The sequence below is a fragment of the Neofelis nebulosa genome, chromosome 3 (genome assembly GCF_028018385.1).
Source record: "Neofelis nebulosa isolate mNeoNeb1 chromosome 3, mNeoNeb1.pri, whole genome shotgun sequence".
In the NCBI taxonomy this organism is placed as follows: domain Eukaryota; kingdom Metazoa; phylum Chordata; class Mammalia; order Carnivora; family Felidae; genus Neofelis; species Neofelis nebulosa.
The window spans coordinates 137,565,722-137,578,413 of NC_080784.1; the positions used below are offsets into that span (position 1 = coordinate 137,565,722).

The 12,692-nt window shown below is 38.5% G+C and overlaps 1 protein-coding gene across 1 annotated transcript in view; it reads right to left on the bottom strand.

Annotated features, from left to right (window-relative positions):
* The window catches only part of CDS1 (CDP-diacylglycerol synthase 1), a 71,016-nt gene that overhangs the window by 29,129 nt on the left and 29,195 nt on the right, over nt 1-12,692 (bottom strand). Inside the window, exons 4-5 of the mRNA XM_058722009.1 lie at nt 10,191-10,288; nt 7,016-7,155 (exon numbers count right to left, since the gene is read on the bottom strand). Coding sequence (XP_058577992.1) covers nt 7,016-7,155; nt 10,191-10,288 — 238 coding nt within the window. The remainder of the gene's footprint in view (nt 1-7,015; nt 7,156-10,190; nt 10,289-12,692) is intronic.

Sequence of the window (12,692 nt, forward strand, 5' to 3'; positions counted from 1 at the left end):
TAGAACAACACTGGCATGTGCACAGATTCTGTCTTTAACTCAAAAACCGTAAATGGTTTTGGAGGTAGAGTCCTCTGTGAACAGTTGTTTGTGATGTCTTTCTAAAGATTTCATCAACACCCTTTGAGATAATTAGATATCTAGGATGTCTGGGGAAAAAATTCTTAATTATGCATTAACTTTAGCCATGATTTAATTTTACAAGTCTACTGATGTTCTTGAATTCAAAGTATTATGTTCCAGTCACACCTTCTCCTTTAGGGTTTTTTTTATAGATCAAAATACAAGCATACACGCATACATTTCAAGCAAAAAAAGTACTAGAAATAACATGCATATCACTGGTCAGCTAAAGAGATGTTACAGTGATGATATTAAGAGTCAAACATCTTAAGCTTATTCACTCATCACTATTTACATAATCACATGGCTGCTCTGGTTCCTAAAGACCCCCAAATCCAAATGGCCAACAGCTTTTTAAAAATGTGTTTAGACCCTAGAGAAAATGTTTTTTCTATTACTTTCAGCCTTGCTAATTTTTTCTTCGCTACCAATCAAATTCATTTTACAACAAAATTATCTAAATGTCAGAATGACTTTCTGGGTCTTTGTCAGTGAGTTGCTTTGTATGATATTAGACAGGTCATTTAGTCTCATGGGCCTTGGTGAGGGGGTCAGACCTGGAGATACCTACATTCTATTTTAATAACATTCAGTATCAATGAAATAGCTTGGGCTGCATCTGCTGTTTAAATCTGCTAAGACCTACACCTTCCAAAGCCATTTGATCACTGAAGAACTAAAATTCTTATAGGACTCCTTTGAATATTTTTTTACAAAAAGAATTCCAAAGATTTTCACAGCATAATTTGAGAAAAAAGTACACATTCTCAACATAGCATGCTTTCTATTTCCTCACTCCTGTTTTAAAGTCAAATTCCCTTTGCTAGACTAAGCCCAAGAATGTTGTTAACTACTTCAAGAATCACCAATAAGGCCTCAAGATGTGGCAAGCAAAACACAGACGCTGAAAATATATCTATAAGAAGCACTGGGTGTGAATGTCCATGTTCCCGTCCTCTTGACCATTCATCCAAAAAGTATGTATTGGGAACATAAATGCCAGGCCTTGCACTAGGCACTGGGCATTTAAAAAATAAGAGAGACACAAAGTAGGTTGTTTATGTTCTAACAGGACCACATCTAGGCCACACGTAAAATGATAATAGATACAGAATACTATGCATGATTTATATTAGAAGTTTTATCATTTAACACAGCAGCTCCTAGGTTACTACAACGTTGCATTAGGAAACTACATTCATAAAACTGTAATAATGTCAATATCCTGGTGTGATATTGTACTTTAGTTTTGCAAAATATTACCATTGCTGGCAACTGGGCAAAGTGTGTAAGGGATAGCTCTTATCACTTCCTACAACTACATGTAAACAGGTGATTATCTCAACAAAAAGTACATTTTTAGCCAATAATTTGGGATACAAAAGCAATTTTTCATAGACTGTTATAAAGACCAGTTTGGCGGCACCTGGATGGCTCAGTGGGTTGAGCACCTGACTTCAGCTCAGGTCATGATCTCACGGTTTGTGGGTTTAAGCCCCACATCGGGCTCTGTGCTGACGGCTCAGAGCCTGGCGCCTGCTTCAGATTGTGTCTCCCTCTCTCTCTGCACCTCCTCTGCTTGCACTCTGTCTCTCTCTTTTCAATGTTTATTTATTTTTGAGAGAGAGAGAGAGAGAGAGAGAGAGAGTGCGTGAGCAGGGGAGGAACAGAGAGAGAGGGAGTCACAGAACTCAAAGCAGGCTCCAGGCTCTGAGCCGTCAGCACAGAGCCTGACATGCGGCTCGAACTCACGAACCGTGAGATTATGACCTGAGCTGAAATCGGATGCTCAACCCACTGAGCCACCCAAGCACCCCCCCTCTCTCTATCAAAAATAAACATTAAAAAAAAAATAATAAAGAGCAGTTTGTTTCTAAGAATAGCCCACAGTTATTTTTATTTTTTAATATATAACCAACCCTCTTAGTATTTAAGTTTTTTATGTTTATTTATTTTTGTGTGTGAGAGAGAGAGAACACGAGCAGGGAAAGGGCAGAGAGAGGGGGGTACAGAGGATCTGAAGCAGGCTCTGTGCTGACAGCAGAGAGCCTGATGTGAGACTCGAATTCACAAACCATGAGATCATGACCTGAGCTGAAGTTGGATGTTTAACTGACCGAGCCACCCAGGAACCTCCAACCCTCTTAGTATTAAATACAAACTCAGGCCCTCCTTATATTTAGCATGAATTACAGTACCAGTTTCCTGTCTGGTCATCCTATTAATGTCTCCCAACTCATCCTTCACTACACTACAGATCTAGTTATATCATCTCTTAATTTAAAATTCTCCATTGGTTTCTTAGGGATAAAGTCCAAATCCTTCCCATGATACACAAGGCTTCTCAAGACGTGGCTCCTTCCCACCTCCTTTCCAACCTTTAATGCCTGCCAGCGGCCCAGAACATGCAATCCTCTCTCATTTCCAACCTTTGCACCTTTCCTCTGCCTGGAAGGCCCTTTTCCTCTATTCACCTAGCAAATGTCTGCTTGTTCTTTACTATTCATGACACTTGTCATCTCTTCTCAAAGGCCTTCTATGGTCTCCAGCAGAGTAAAGTCCTCCTTACCCTTCATGCTCTTCGAGGTCCCTGTCCACATTTCAGCAATGGACTAGAGGAGTCATGTCTCACCAGTTTCAAGACCCAGAAGGCATGCTATCAACCTCCTTTCCCTCTATATATCCTCAACACCATTTGTGGTACCTAGGATTTGGAAAGCACTCATATGTTTGCTGAAAAAATGGCTTTTGATGAGTTTTTATGATTCTAATAGCCTAAAACAGCAAGCGGTAAGCTATTTCTATGGCAGAAATTAAGTCAGAAAAAAAGGAAGAAATACTGATTTTACTTTAGAAAAGTAGAGTCAGAAAGTTTAGCATATGAAGCAAACAATTACTAAAAATTAAGAGCTAAATAAAACAAAGAAAATAAATTACACTGTCTTCACCCACTCAAAGGAGAAGTTATTCTTAAGTATTAGTTATAGCAAACCACAAAGTGAAAGTAAGAAAAGGAAACAGTAGGCACCTTATTTTATGACATTCTACCTCAGATTTGCTGTACACACATCAATACAGATGTAACTGCAGATATGAAAAAACTGGATTCAGATGTGCTGATATCAAACCATGCACAAACTGCATTAAGTGGAAAAAAACAGGTAGGTAATAACCTGTTCTCATTTGTATTAAAAAAATGAGGGTGGAGAGGATATAAACATATAAGCTTTAATACTTAGAAAATGTCTGCAAAAGTACTGGCCAACTTCTGGAGACATTCTGGAGATTGTAAATAAGGCTCTGAGGCAGGAGGGAGATTTCACTGAATACTGAGTCCAACATTGATTGTGGAGAGAAAAGAAAAGAAGAGAAAAGAAAAGAAAATTACAGTGAAAACCCAGAGAGCAAAGAGAACTGAAGAAACGTCAAGGAAAATAGAAGAGAAATGGCTACAAAATTTTGAAGCTGGAAAACAGACTTGATAAATTTTAGCAGACCTGAGAAATCAGGGACTAGCAGTATTTTCCAGAAAAAAGTAAACAGAGATCTCTAGAAGGCAAAGGTAAGGCCTAGACTTCTAGACTATACTGCTAAGTACCAGTCTACTAATAACAAGTGCAAGCCCTAGCAGAAGCAGTCAGCTGTGACAATGAAAATATTTTTAGAAATGTATGAACATAAAACATTTAGCATCTATGAACATTTCACAGGAAACTATTGGAGGCCATGCTTCAGCAAAATAAGGGTGTCAACTCAGAAACTGGAAGATGTGAAATGTAAGAAATGAGAAGGCCAAATCATGAGGACACCTAGGCAGTAGGCCCACAAGCAGACAGTCCAGACAAGACCAGACTACAGAGGTTTCTAGGACAGAGGTCTTGAGGAAAAAAGGAAATTGATACACTGATTTGTGCGAACATTTGTAAAAACTACCAATAGGCATGGAACAAACTCAAAAGAATTAAGGATTCCTATACAGAAATGTATAGATGTGGAAAAGAGATTTGTGTGAACATTTGTAACAACTACCAACAGACATGGAACAGACCCAAAAGAAATATTAAGGATTCCTATACAGAAATTTATCGATGTGCTGGGGCGCCTGGGTCGCTCAGCTGATTAAGTATCCGACTTTGTCCTAGGTCACGACCTCACAGTTCCTGAGTGCGAGCCCCGAATCGGGCTCCGTGCTAAGAGCTCAGAGCCTGGAGCCTGTTTCAGATTCTGTCTGTCTGTCTGTCTGTCTGTCTGTCTCTCTCTCTGCCCCTCCTCTACTCATGCTGTCTCTATCTCTCAAAAATAAATAAACATTAAAAAAAAAAAAAGAAATTTATAGATGTGGAAAAGAGAAAATGAAGCAGTTCTAAGTTTAAGAAAAACAAAAAGATGTATAAGAATGGAAATGTACGGGGGTGCCTGAGTGGCGGAGTCGGTTAAGCGTCCGACTTCAGCTCAGGTCACGATCTCGCGGTCCGTGAGTTTGAGCCCCGCGTCAGGCTCTGGGCTGATGGCTCAGAGCCTGGAGCCTGCTTCCGATTCTGTGTCTCCTTCTCTCTCTGCCCCTCCCCCCTTCATGCTCTGTCTCTCTCTGTCTCAAAAATAAATAAACGTCAAAAATTTTTTTTTAAAAATAAAAAAAAAATAAAAAATAAAAAGAATGGAAATGTATGGGCTCTGTGCTGACATACACTGATACAAATGATTTCTATTTTCATTAATCATCATTTTGTTATTCAGTAATTACAAGACTGATATTATGAAATAATGTGAATTTGTTGGATTCAGCAGCAGAAGCCACTGCTGACACTTTTTGCTAATATTGTTTTTAAAATTTAAAATACCAATAAAGTCTTGCCAGTCTAAATACAAAGTAAAAAGGCACTGTATTCTTTGCTCTTGTAGCAGTAAAGAATCTATCCCCAAATCCAACTTACATTTAACAGTGTAAATCAAATCTGTTAGTTTGATAAGTGAGATAAACTACTCAAAGTTCCTACCAAGAAAAAAATGTCACAAATGTGCTTTGGTAAACGTAGAATTGGAGTCAATGTTTTTCTATCCAAATTCTACCTGTTTTCAGTCACCATTAATTTCTCTATTACCATGATTCTTGGAAACTGATTCGAATTTAAAATTGAATGACTACCTAAAATGAGTAATTTCTCTTGCCCATGAAAGAAAAGAAATGCTTTTCAATATCCTCTTTCAGGCATGTACTTTCTTTAGATGTATCAGTAACAATTTTTAAAAATAAAGTAACAGAAAACTGGACTAAGCAAAAACAAACAAACAAACCCACCAAAAAAAAACCCTGAATGTAAAAGAGTAATAAAACTCTTTAGAAAATGTAGGTTCCTCCCATCCCAAAAATGATTCTCTAACAACCACTATTCTCATTTCAGACTGCTTCACTTTCTGGGTTTCTAGATCCAGAAACAAAATCAAGCCCAGGGTCTGAAGAAGGCTTTATTAAAGCAAGAGCATCATGCAGAACAGCACAAAAACTGAATACAATGACATACTTCTAAAGGACTGGACGTACTTCTCCATACACTCTTCATATTTCTAGTTTAATGAGAAATGAAGAGTCATCCGTATTGTATTCAGTTTCCAAAACTGTGCTAATAAGAAAAGAATTTATTGAAAAACTTGTAAGAGCTAAAGTAAAAACTCAAAGTTCATATCCTCCTTTAAGAAGAAAGTAATGACAACAACAAATATTTAAATAGTGCCAGGTATCGTTCTAAGTGCTTTACAAAGAAATTGAAGTACAGATAAATTAATTAAATTTCCCAATGTTTATTTAGCTAGTAAGTAGTAGAGCCAAGACTCACACTGGCAAGCTGACTTTTAAAAAGTACATATCTGGGGCGCCTGGGTGGCTCAGTTGGCTGAGCATCTGACTTTGGCTCAGGTCACATGATCTCACGTTTTGCAAGTTCGAGCCCCTGCGTAGGGCTCTGTGCTCACAGCTCATAGCCTGGAACTTGCTTCGGGTTCTGTGTCTCCCTCCCTCTCTGCCTCTTTCCCACTCACACTCTGTCCCTCTTGAAACTAAATAGACATTAAAAAAAAATGTTTTGGGGCGCCTGGGTGGCTCAGTCGGTTGGGCGTCCGACTTCAGCTCAGGTCATGATCTCGCGGTCTGTGAGTTCAAGCCCTGCATCGGGCTCTGCGCTGACAGCTCAGAGCCTGGAGCCTGTTTTGGATTCTGTGTCTCCCTCTCTCTGACCCTCCCCCGTTCATGCTCTGTCTCTCTCTGTCTCAAAAATAAATAAATGTTAAAAAAAAATTGTTTTAATAAAAATAAAAAGTACGTATCTAAATCAAGTTTTTAGAATTTTTTTATGATTGATTAACTTTTATTAAAGAAATATCTGTTAATTCTAATTTTATCCTAGTATCTAATTCTTAATCTAAAATCTTAAAAACAAATGGTACAGTGTACTATAAACAAATATGTATATATATCATATATATATACATATATATGATATATATACATGTATAGAAAGAATATATAATAAACCATGTCAGTAAAACTAAATACCACAATACTATATAAATAAAGCAATATATATGTAAAAGTTTCTTTGTAAATCATACTTGGTTAACAATCAATCCATGTATTTAAAAGTTTACTACAATTTCCAAAGAAAATTTTCAAATATGTGGAGTATTAAGCAAGTAGGTCCTTTTTTAAATCACCATGAAGGAGTAATTGCTGTTTAAGACCATGATGAAAGCAACAGCTTTTTATACATGGAACAAATAAAAATGGAACTGGATTAAAATGTAACAAATAGAAGATGTCATAAATTCAAATAACGTTAAGTAAAAATAAGCATGTAATATATATCAGCTACATACCAATACGGACTATTTTCCTTACCTGCCAGATAGAGGGCAAATGATATAAATCTATGGTAGCGAATGAGGAACTGAAGTTGCTCTTCTCTTTGAACAAATGTAGCAAAATAATCGGCTACGGTCTCTCCATAGAAAAAGTAGTTTACACACAGTAGAAAGTACCTATAATTGAAACACAATTAGCTTTTTCATATTTGAAGCCTTTTTTTCCCTCTCAAACTCAGCAAAACTATTCTCTATATTTTGATGATGTCACAAAGATCAAAAACTAAGTTCAGGACACAGGTTCAGGATATTCCACCAAAACATTTTTTTCCTCTTTTAAACTTAATTTCAAATGTGTCAGTCAACAAAAGTTTACTGAATACAGCTCACGCCTCTACTTAGCTCAAAATCTAGTGCCAGAGATTGGGAAACAATGTAAAAAATACTATGCATACCCAAATACACACACACACACACACACACACACACACACACACACACTCACGCAGATAAACACACACACATGCACGCAGATACACACACACACAATTTTACAATGAAAATCCACTTTCAACTATTCACAGCTCTAAAGTTTTTTAATAGTGGAGATTCTAAGCCAAATTCCCACCTGCCGTGAGGAGGAAATCAATAGGGAAAGCAGGAAGAGGCAGTTCAACCTCTGACCCATCCTCACTGCATTAGGCATATTGGTGTCTTTCTCCCCCTCCTCCATGTTCCAGATGGACTCCAGATGCACACGGATTCTTTTTTTTAATTTTAATGTTTTTTCATTTTTTGAGAGAAAGATGGAGACAGAGTGCAAGGCGGGTAGGGGCAGAGAGGGAGAGACAGAATTTGAAGCAGTCTCCAGGCTCTGAGCTGTCAGCACAGAGCCCGACGCGTGGCTCAAACCCACTAACTGCAAGATCGTGACCTGAGCAGAAGTTGGATTCTTAACCGACTGAGTCACCCAGGCACCCCCAGTTGCACAGTGATTCTTAAGAGGAAGTAGTGGGGGATAGAAGCAGGCAGCAGGTAAAAATCTCTAAGAGAAACTTTTTTTTTTAACGTTCATTTATTTTTGAGAGAGACAGAGAATCAGCAGGGGAGGAGCAGAGAGAGAGAGAGACACAGAATCTGAAGCAGGCTCCAGGCTCTGAGCTGTCAGCACAGAGCCTCATGTGGGGCTCAAACTCACAAACCATGAGATCATGACCTGAGCCGAAGCTGGATGCTTAACTGACTGACCCAGGCAGCCCTCTAAGAGAAACTTCTTAAAACTGCATAAATCACCTGTCCCTCCACCCAATTCTGATATATCCCTTCCCCCCAGGGAAAGGAGAACCCATGAGAATTGACTGATGGCACTTGTGTGAGCCAGGAAAGAAGGCTGGGAAGCACCGCTTCAGAGTTCCTCCGTGCCTCATCCTTTGAAGGGCAGAGTCCTACTCGGCCAGGAGAGCGGAGGAGGAAAGGAGCGATTTCCCTCTGGTCCTCATGGATGGAATTAGACCCCACAGTTTTCAAAGTAAAGTACTGTATTCCCATTTCTATCAGCTGCATTACCATTTTTCTATTCTCCTACAATGGAAACTGTCTTTGACTCCTCCATAAAGCTATCAAGGCCTGCCCTAGTCCACCAATCCAACTTCCCCCCACTATTCTGCTCAAGAAGGCCAGGAATGTCTTTGCCTCTGTGGCATGTTCCTCCTAGTCCCTCATCTAGAACTTGATAGGTGATGTTTCCCCACTACGGAGCACTCTTCTCTATCCAAAACTTGTCTTTATTTCAAGTGATAGTTTGTTTCTCACCTTCTCCATAAAGACTTCTGCAATCACTGGAGCCCATCCTGACCTATGTCTTTTTTTCTTAGAATTGATCAATCCTGCATGGTTTAGCATTTAATTATTCTCCAACTACTTAATCTAACATTTCCCATATATTTTGCCCTTTGTGAAAAAACTTGCCATAAGGAAAAATTAGAAACTATTTTTTGACTACTCTAAACCCCAAAGGTGATACATTTGTTTTCTTAAGACACTGGACCCTCTGGCTGATACTAATCAAACAGCTATATTCAAAGGCATGGTCAATTAAGTTCATTATGAACTATTATATTATCATGCTTCCTTCCTGGTCTTGATAATTGAGAATTATAACTGAAAAGTTATAAAAAGATATATTAAACTTTAAATATTAAAATCGCATGCCTTTTTTTAAACTAAGTTTTACATGCATGGTTCATACACAGTATTTCAAGTGCTGGTAACTGCTGGTGCTATTTACAAGACTGCCTTACACACTGCCCCTCAGAGAGTATTACTCTTCTCTCTAACAACCCTCCCAGTAGCAGGTCACCAGCCTGGGGCCTGAAGACAAGATAAAACCAGGAACAACAAAGGGAGGAGCTGTCTCTCCTCTAACTGCCCCCAGGGCCTACAAGGAGGTGGGCCAGCTTTGCAGTAGTGGGGAAGGAAGGGTAGGGGGGGACAGACATTCATCATGGGCTTTCTTCCCCATGAATAAACCACTACAGAAAACTCACAACTATTTTCATATCTGATCTTTCACTCTCTGCAGAAATAATCTAATTCTGTGTGTGGTCTCATTTCAACTGAGGCAAAAGAAAGCAAAAGATTACACATATTTCTAACATTTTACAAAACGAAACTTTATTAAAATTATAATTATGAAGGATATAAAAAGGTGTCCAATACAATGTTTTTTAAAGAGGACAACAGCGCAGGGGCACCTGGGTGGCTCAGTTGGTTAAGTCCGACTTCAGCTGAGGTCATTATTGCACAGTTTGTGACTTCAAGTCCCACACTGGGCTCTCTGCTGTCAGTGCAGAGCCTGTTTGGATCCTCTGTCTCCCTCTCTCTCTGCCCCTCCCCAGTTCTCACACACACTCTCTCTCTCAAAAATAAACATTAAAAAATGTTTAAAAAAAAGAGGTCAATAGTGTATACATTCAAATATAAAGTATCTCTACAAAGACTGAAAGATGACATATGAAAATAGTAGTGTTAGAAAAGGAGAGTTAAAGGTGATTTTCTTCTTATCAAAATCCAATTGCATTATTTTTATTTATCTTTCTCCAAAAATCAATCTATAAGGTCAACTGTGTGATACTGACTCATCAGGGTGCTTCCTTTAAAAACTTTAGAAAAGAACCAGATTTTCACATCTGAAACAGTTTTAAATTACTTACCAGCTCAATGTTCTAAACCATGGCAGGTCATAAGAACGATAGACTCTATAACCTATAGTGATAATTTCATGGAAGCATTTCACTTGGATGCCTAGTACCTGAAACCAAGAGAACACATTAACATACATTTCTTAGTGTTTACATTTGTGCTTAATCATTTAATAAGTCATTTCTTATGTCATGTGTGTTTAAAAAAATCTTTAGCCTGCCCAGTTTTAATTATTCTAAATGTCAGTAGCAAAAATTCAGTAAGTCAATGTCTATAAAATCAAGCGATATTTCAAAGGGGCAAGCAAATGAAAGTCTATCCAAAACGTGAAAGCTCCATCCTGGGGTGGGAGGTCGCAGTGTAGCTTAAAGTTTGAGGGATACAGTCTTGTTGGTCATGGTTGATTAGGCTTTATCTCTCATTACTACTTCATTTCTTGAGTTCATCAGTACTAAGATGGACAATCTTGGGGCGCCTGGGTGGCGCAGTCGGTTAAGCGTCCGACTTCAGCCAGGTCACGATCTCGCGGTCTGTGAGTTCGAGCCCCGCGTCAGGCTCTGGGCTGATGGCTCGGAGCCTGGAGCCTGTTTCCGATTCTGTGTCTCCCTCTCTCTCTGCCCCTCCCCCATTCATGCTCTGTCTCTCTCTGTCCAAAAATAAAAATAAAAAAAAAAAAAAAAAAAAAAAAAAAAAGATGGACAATCTTTTCGTCCATTTTGTTTCTTGAGTTACCCTAGGAAAAGTATCATATGTGGAAGTTTGCATTTACTGATTTACTTAGAGAGCCCATGCATGGGGGGGGGGGGGGGGGGGGAGGGGCAGAGAGAGAGAATCCCAAACAGGTTCCGCACCGTCAGTGCAGAGCCTAACGTGGCTCTAATTCATGAACTGTGAGATCATGACCTGAGCCAAAATCAAGAGTCAGATGGTTAACCAACTGAGCTACCCAGGCGCCCCTGTATATATTTATTTTTAACCATACATCCTGGTATGCCTTCCAAGGATAAAGACACGGTCAAAACAAATGACTGTAATTAAAACATCTTCACCCTGTCACCCAGCAGGGTTTGGGCATGGTCTTTTCATTCTTCCAGCCGTGGCAACTCTCACATAGCCAGCTGCATATCTGTCTGATACATCTAAGTGGAGTTACACTGGCAAATTATAAATAGCCTTCTACATTTGCAGCCACTTCACCCGGTCAATTTATTCTATGCAATTCTGTTTGCACAGTGTTCTTTATACATTCCTAACAAATTGTTTTATATTTATGAATCCTTTTTTGATGGTCTACTTAGTAGTCCTTCAAACTGTTGTATCCACCAACTTAGGTACAGGTAATCCCTGAGGATGCAGCATCATATCTAATGCTTGGTTTAAGTCAATTCCAAGACTCGAAAAACAAGTGGCAAGTTGAACACTTATTACCACGAGCTAAGAGACTAAAATCTTTATGAGTATAGCAGACTTCTTCAGCCTCTGGAGAGTATACTCAAGGGCTTGGTCTTGTACAGCCCGCGAGCTAAGAATGGATTTGATATTTTTTTTTAAGTTAAAACAAAAACTAAAAATGATGTTACAGAGAAATATGTGGTTCCTTAAAGCCTAAAATATTTTTACCTGTTTCTATACTCAAAAAGCTTACCAAACTCTGCCCAAGAATATACTTGGGTATTTCCTTTTAAGCTCCCCCAAAATCAGCTTTCCCAAACCTACTGTTCAGGATATTCTTAAGCTATATTTCTCCATTATACCTATTATGTCCAATCACATACTTAAAGCAATTGTGTCCCCTCAGCCATGTGCTAAGAAAATATTAGGTCAAACTACTATAAATAGTTATTTTAAGAAGAAGTCATTAATGTTTTATAATATAAAGACAAGAAGAAATTCAAATATCGTCCTTCAATAAGCTTTGAATGTGTCAAAAGTTATTTTTTTTAAATAATCACAAAATGAGGACAATGCTAGGTGTTAAAATAAAATGGCAAAGCCTGTACTATTTATAGAACCAAGGGCTTTTAAAATATCAAATGCACTGATGCAATTTCTATTTGCTAAATGAACACATTTGCTCAAGAACAACCATTAGCACTATACATGGTATTTTACTAAGAGGAAATAAAACTACTTTTAATAGCACACACATACATATTTATATGATTGTCAATTACAGTTTGCAAGTAGAATCAATATAGAGCTGCTGGGAAAACAGAAAACAGGGGGTTCACAACAGTACAGCTAAAATCCTTAAAATATATGTGTATCTTCCAGGCTGGGTGATCACCCAGAAACTGATATTCCAGGTCACCAATACTGGTAGCCGTGCACACTGGCAGGACTCTGTTGCCTCAATAAATGTTTTAAGAGCCTTAAAAACAACCACCAATATTTAAATGCCTACTCTGCTAGTTACTGAGGATTCAGAGAAATAATACAGGACATCTGTCCACAGAGAGGCACAGTTTGTCAAGGAGGACACAAATGGCTACAACGCCACGTGGAAACTGCCA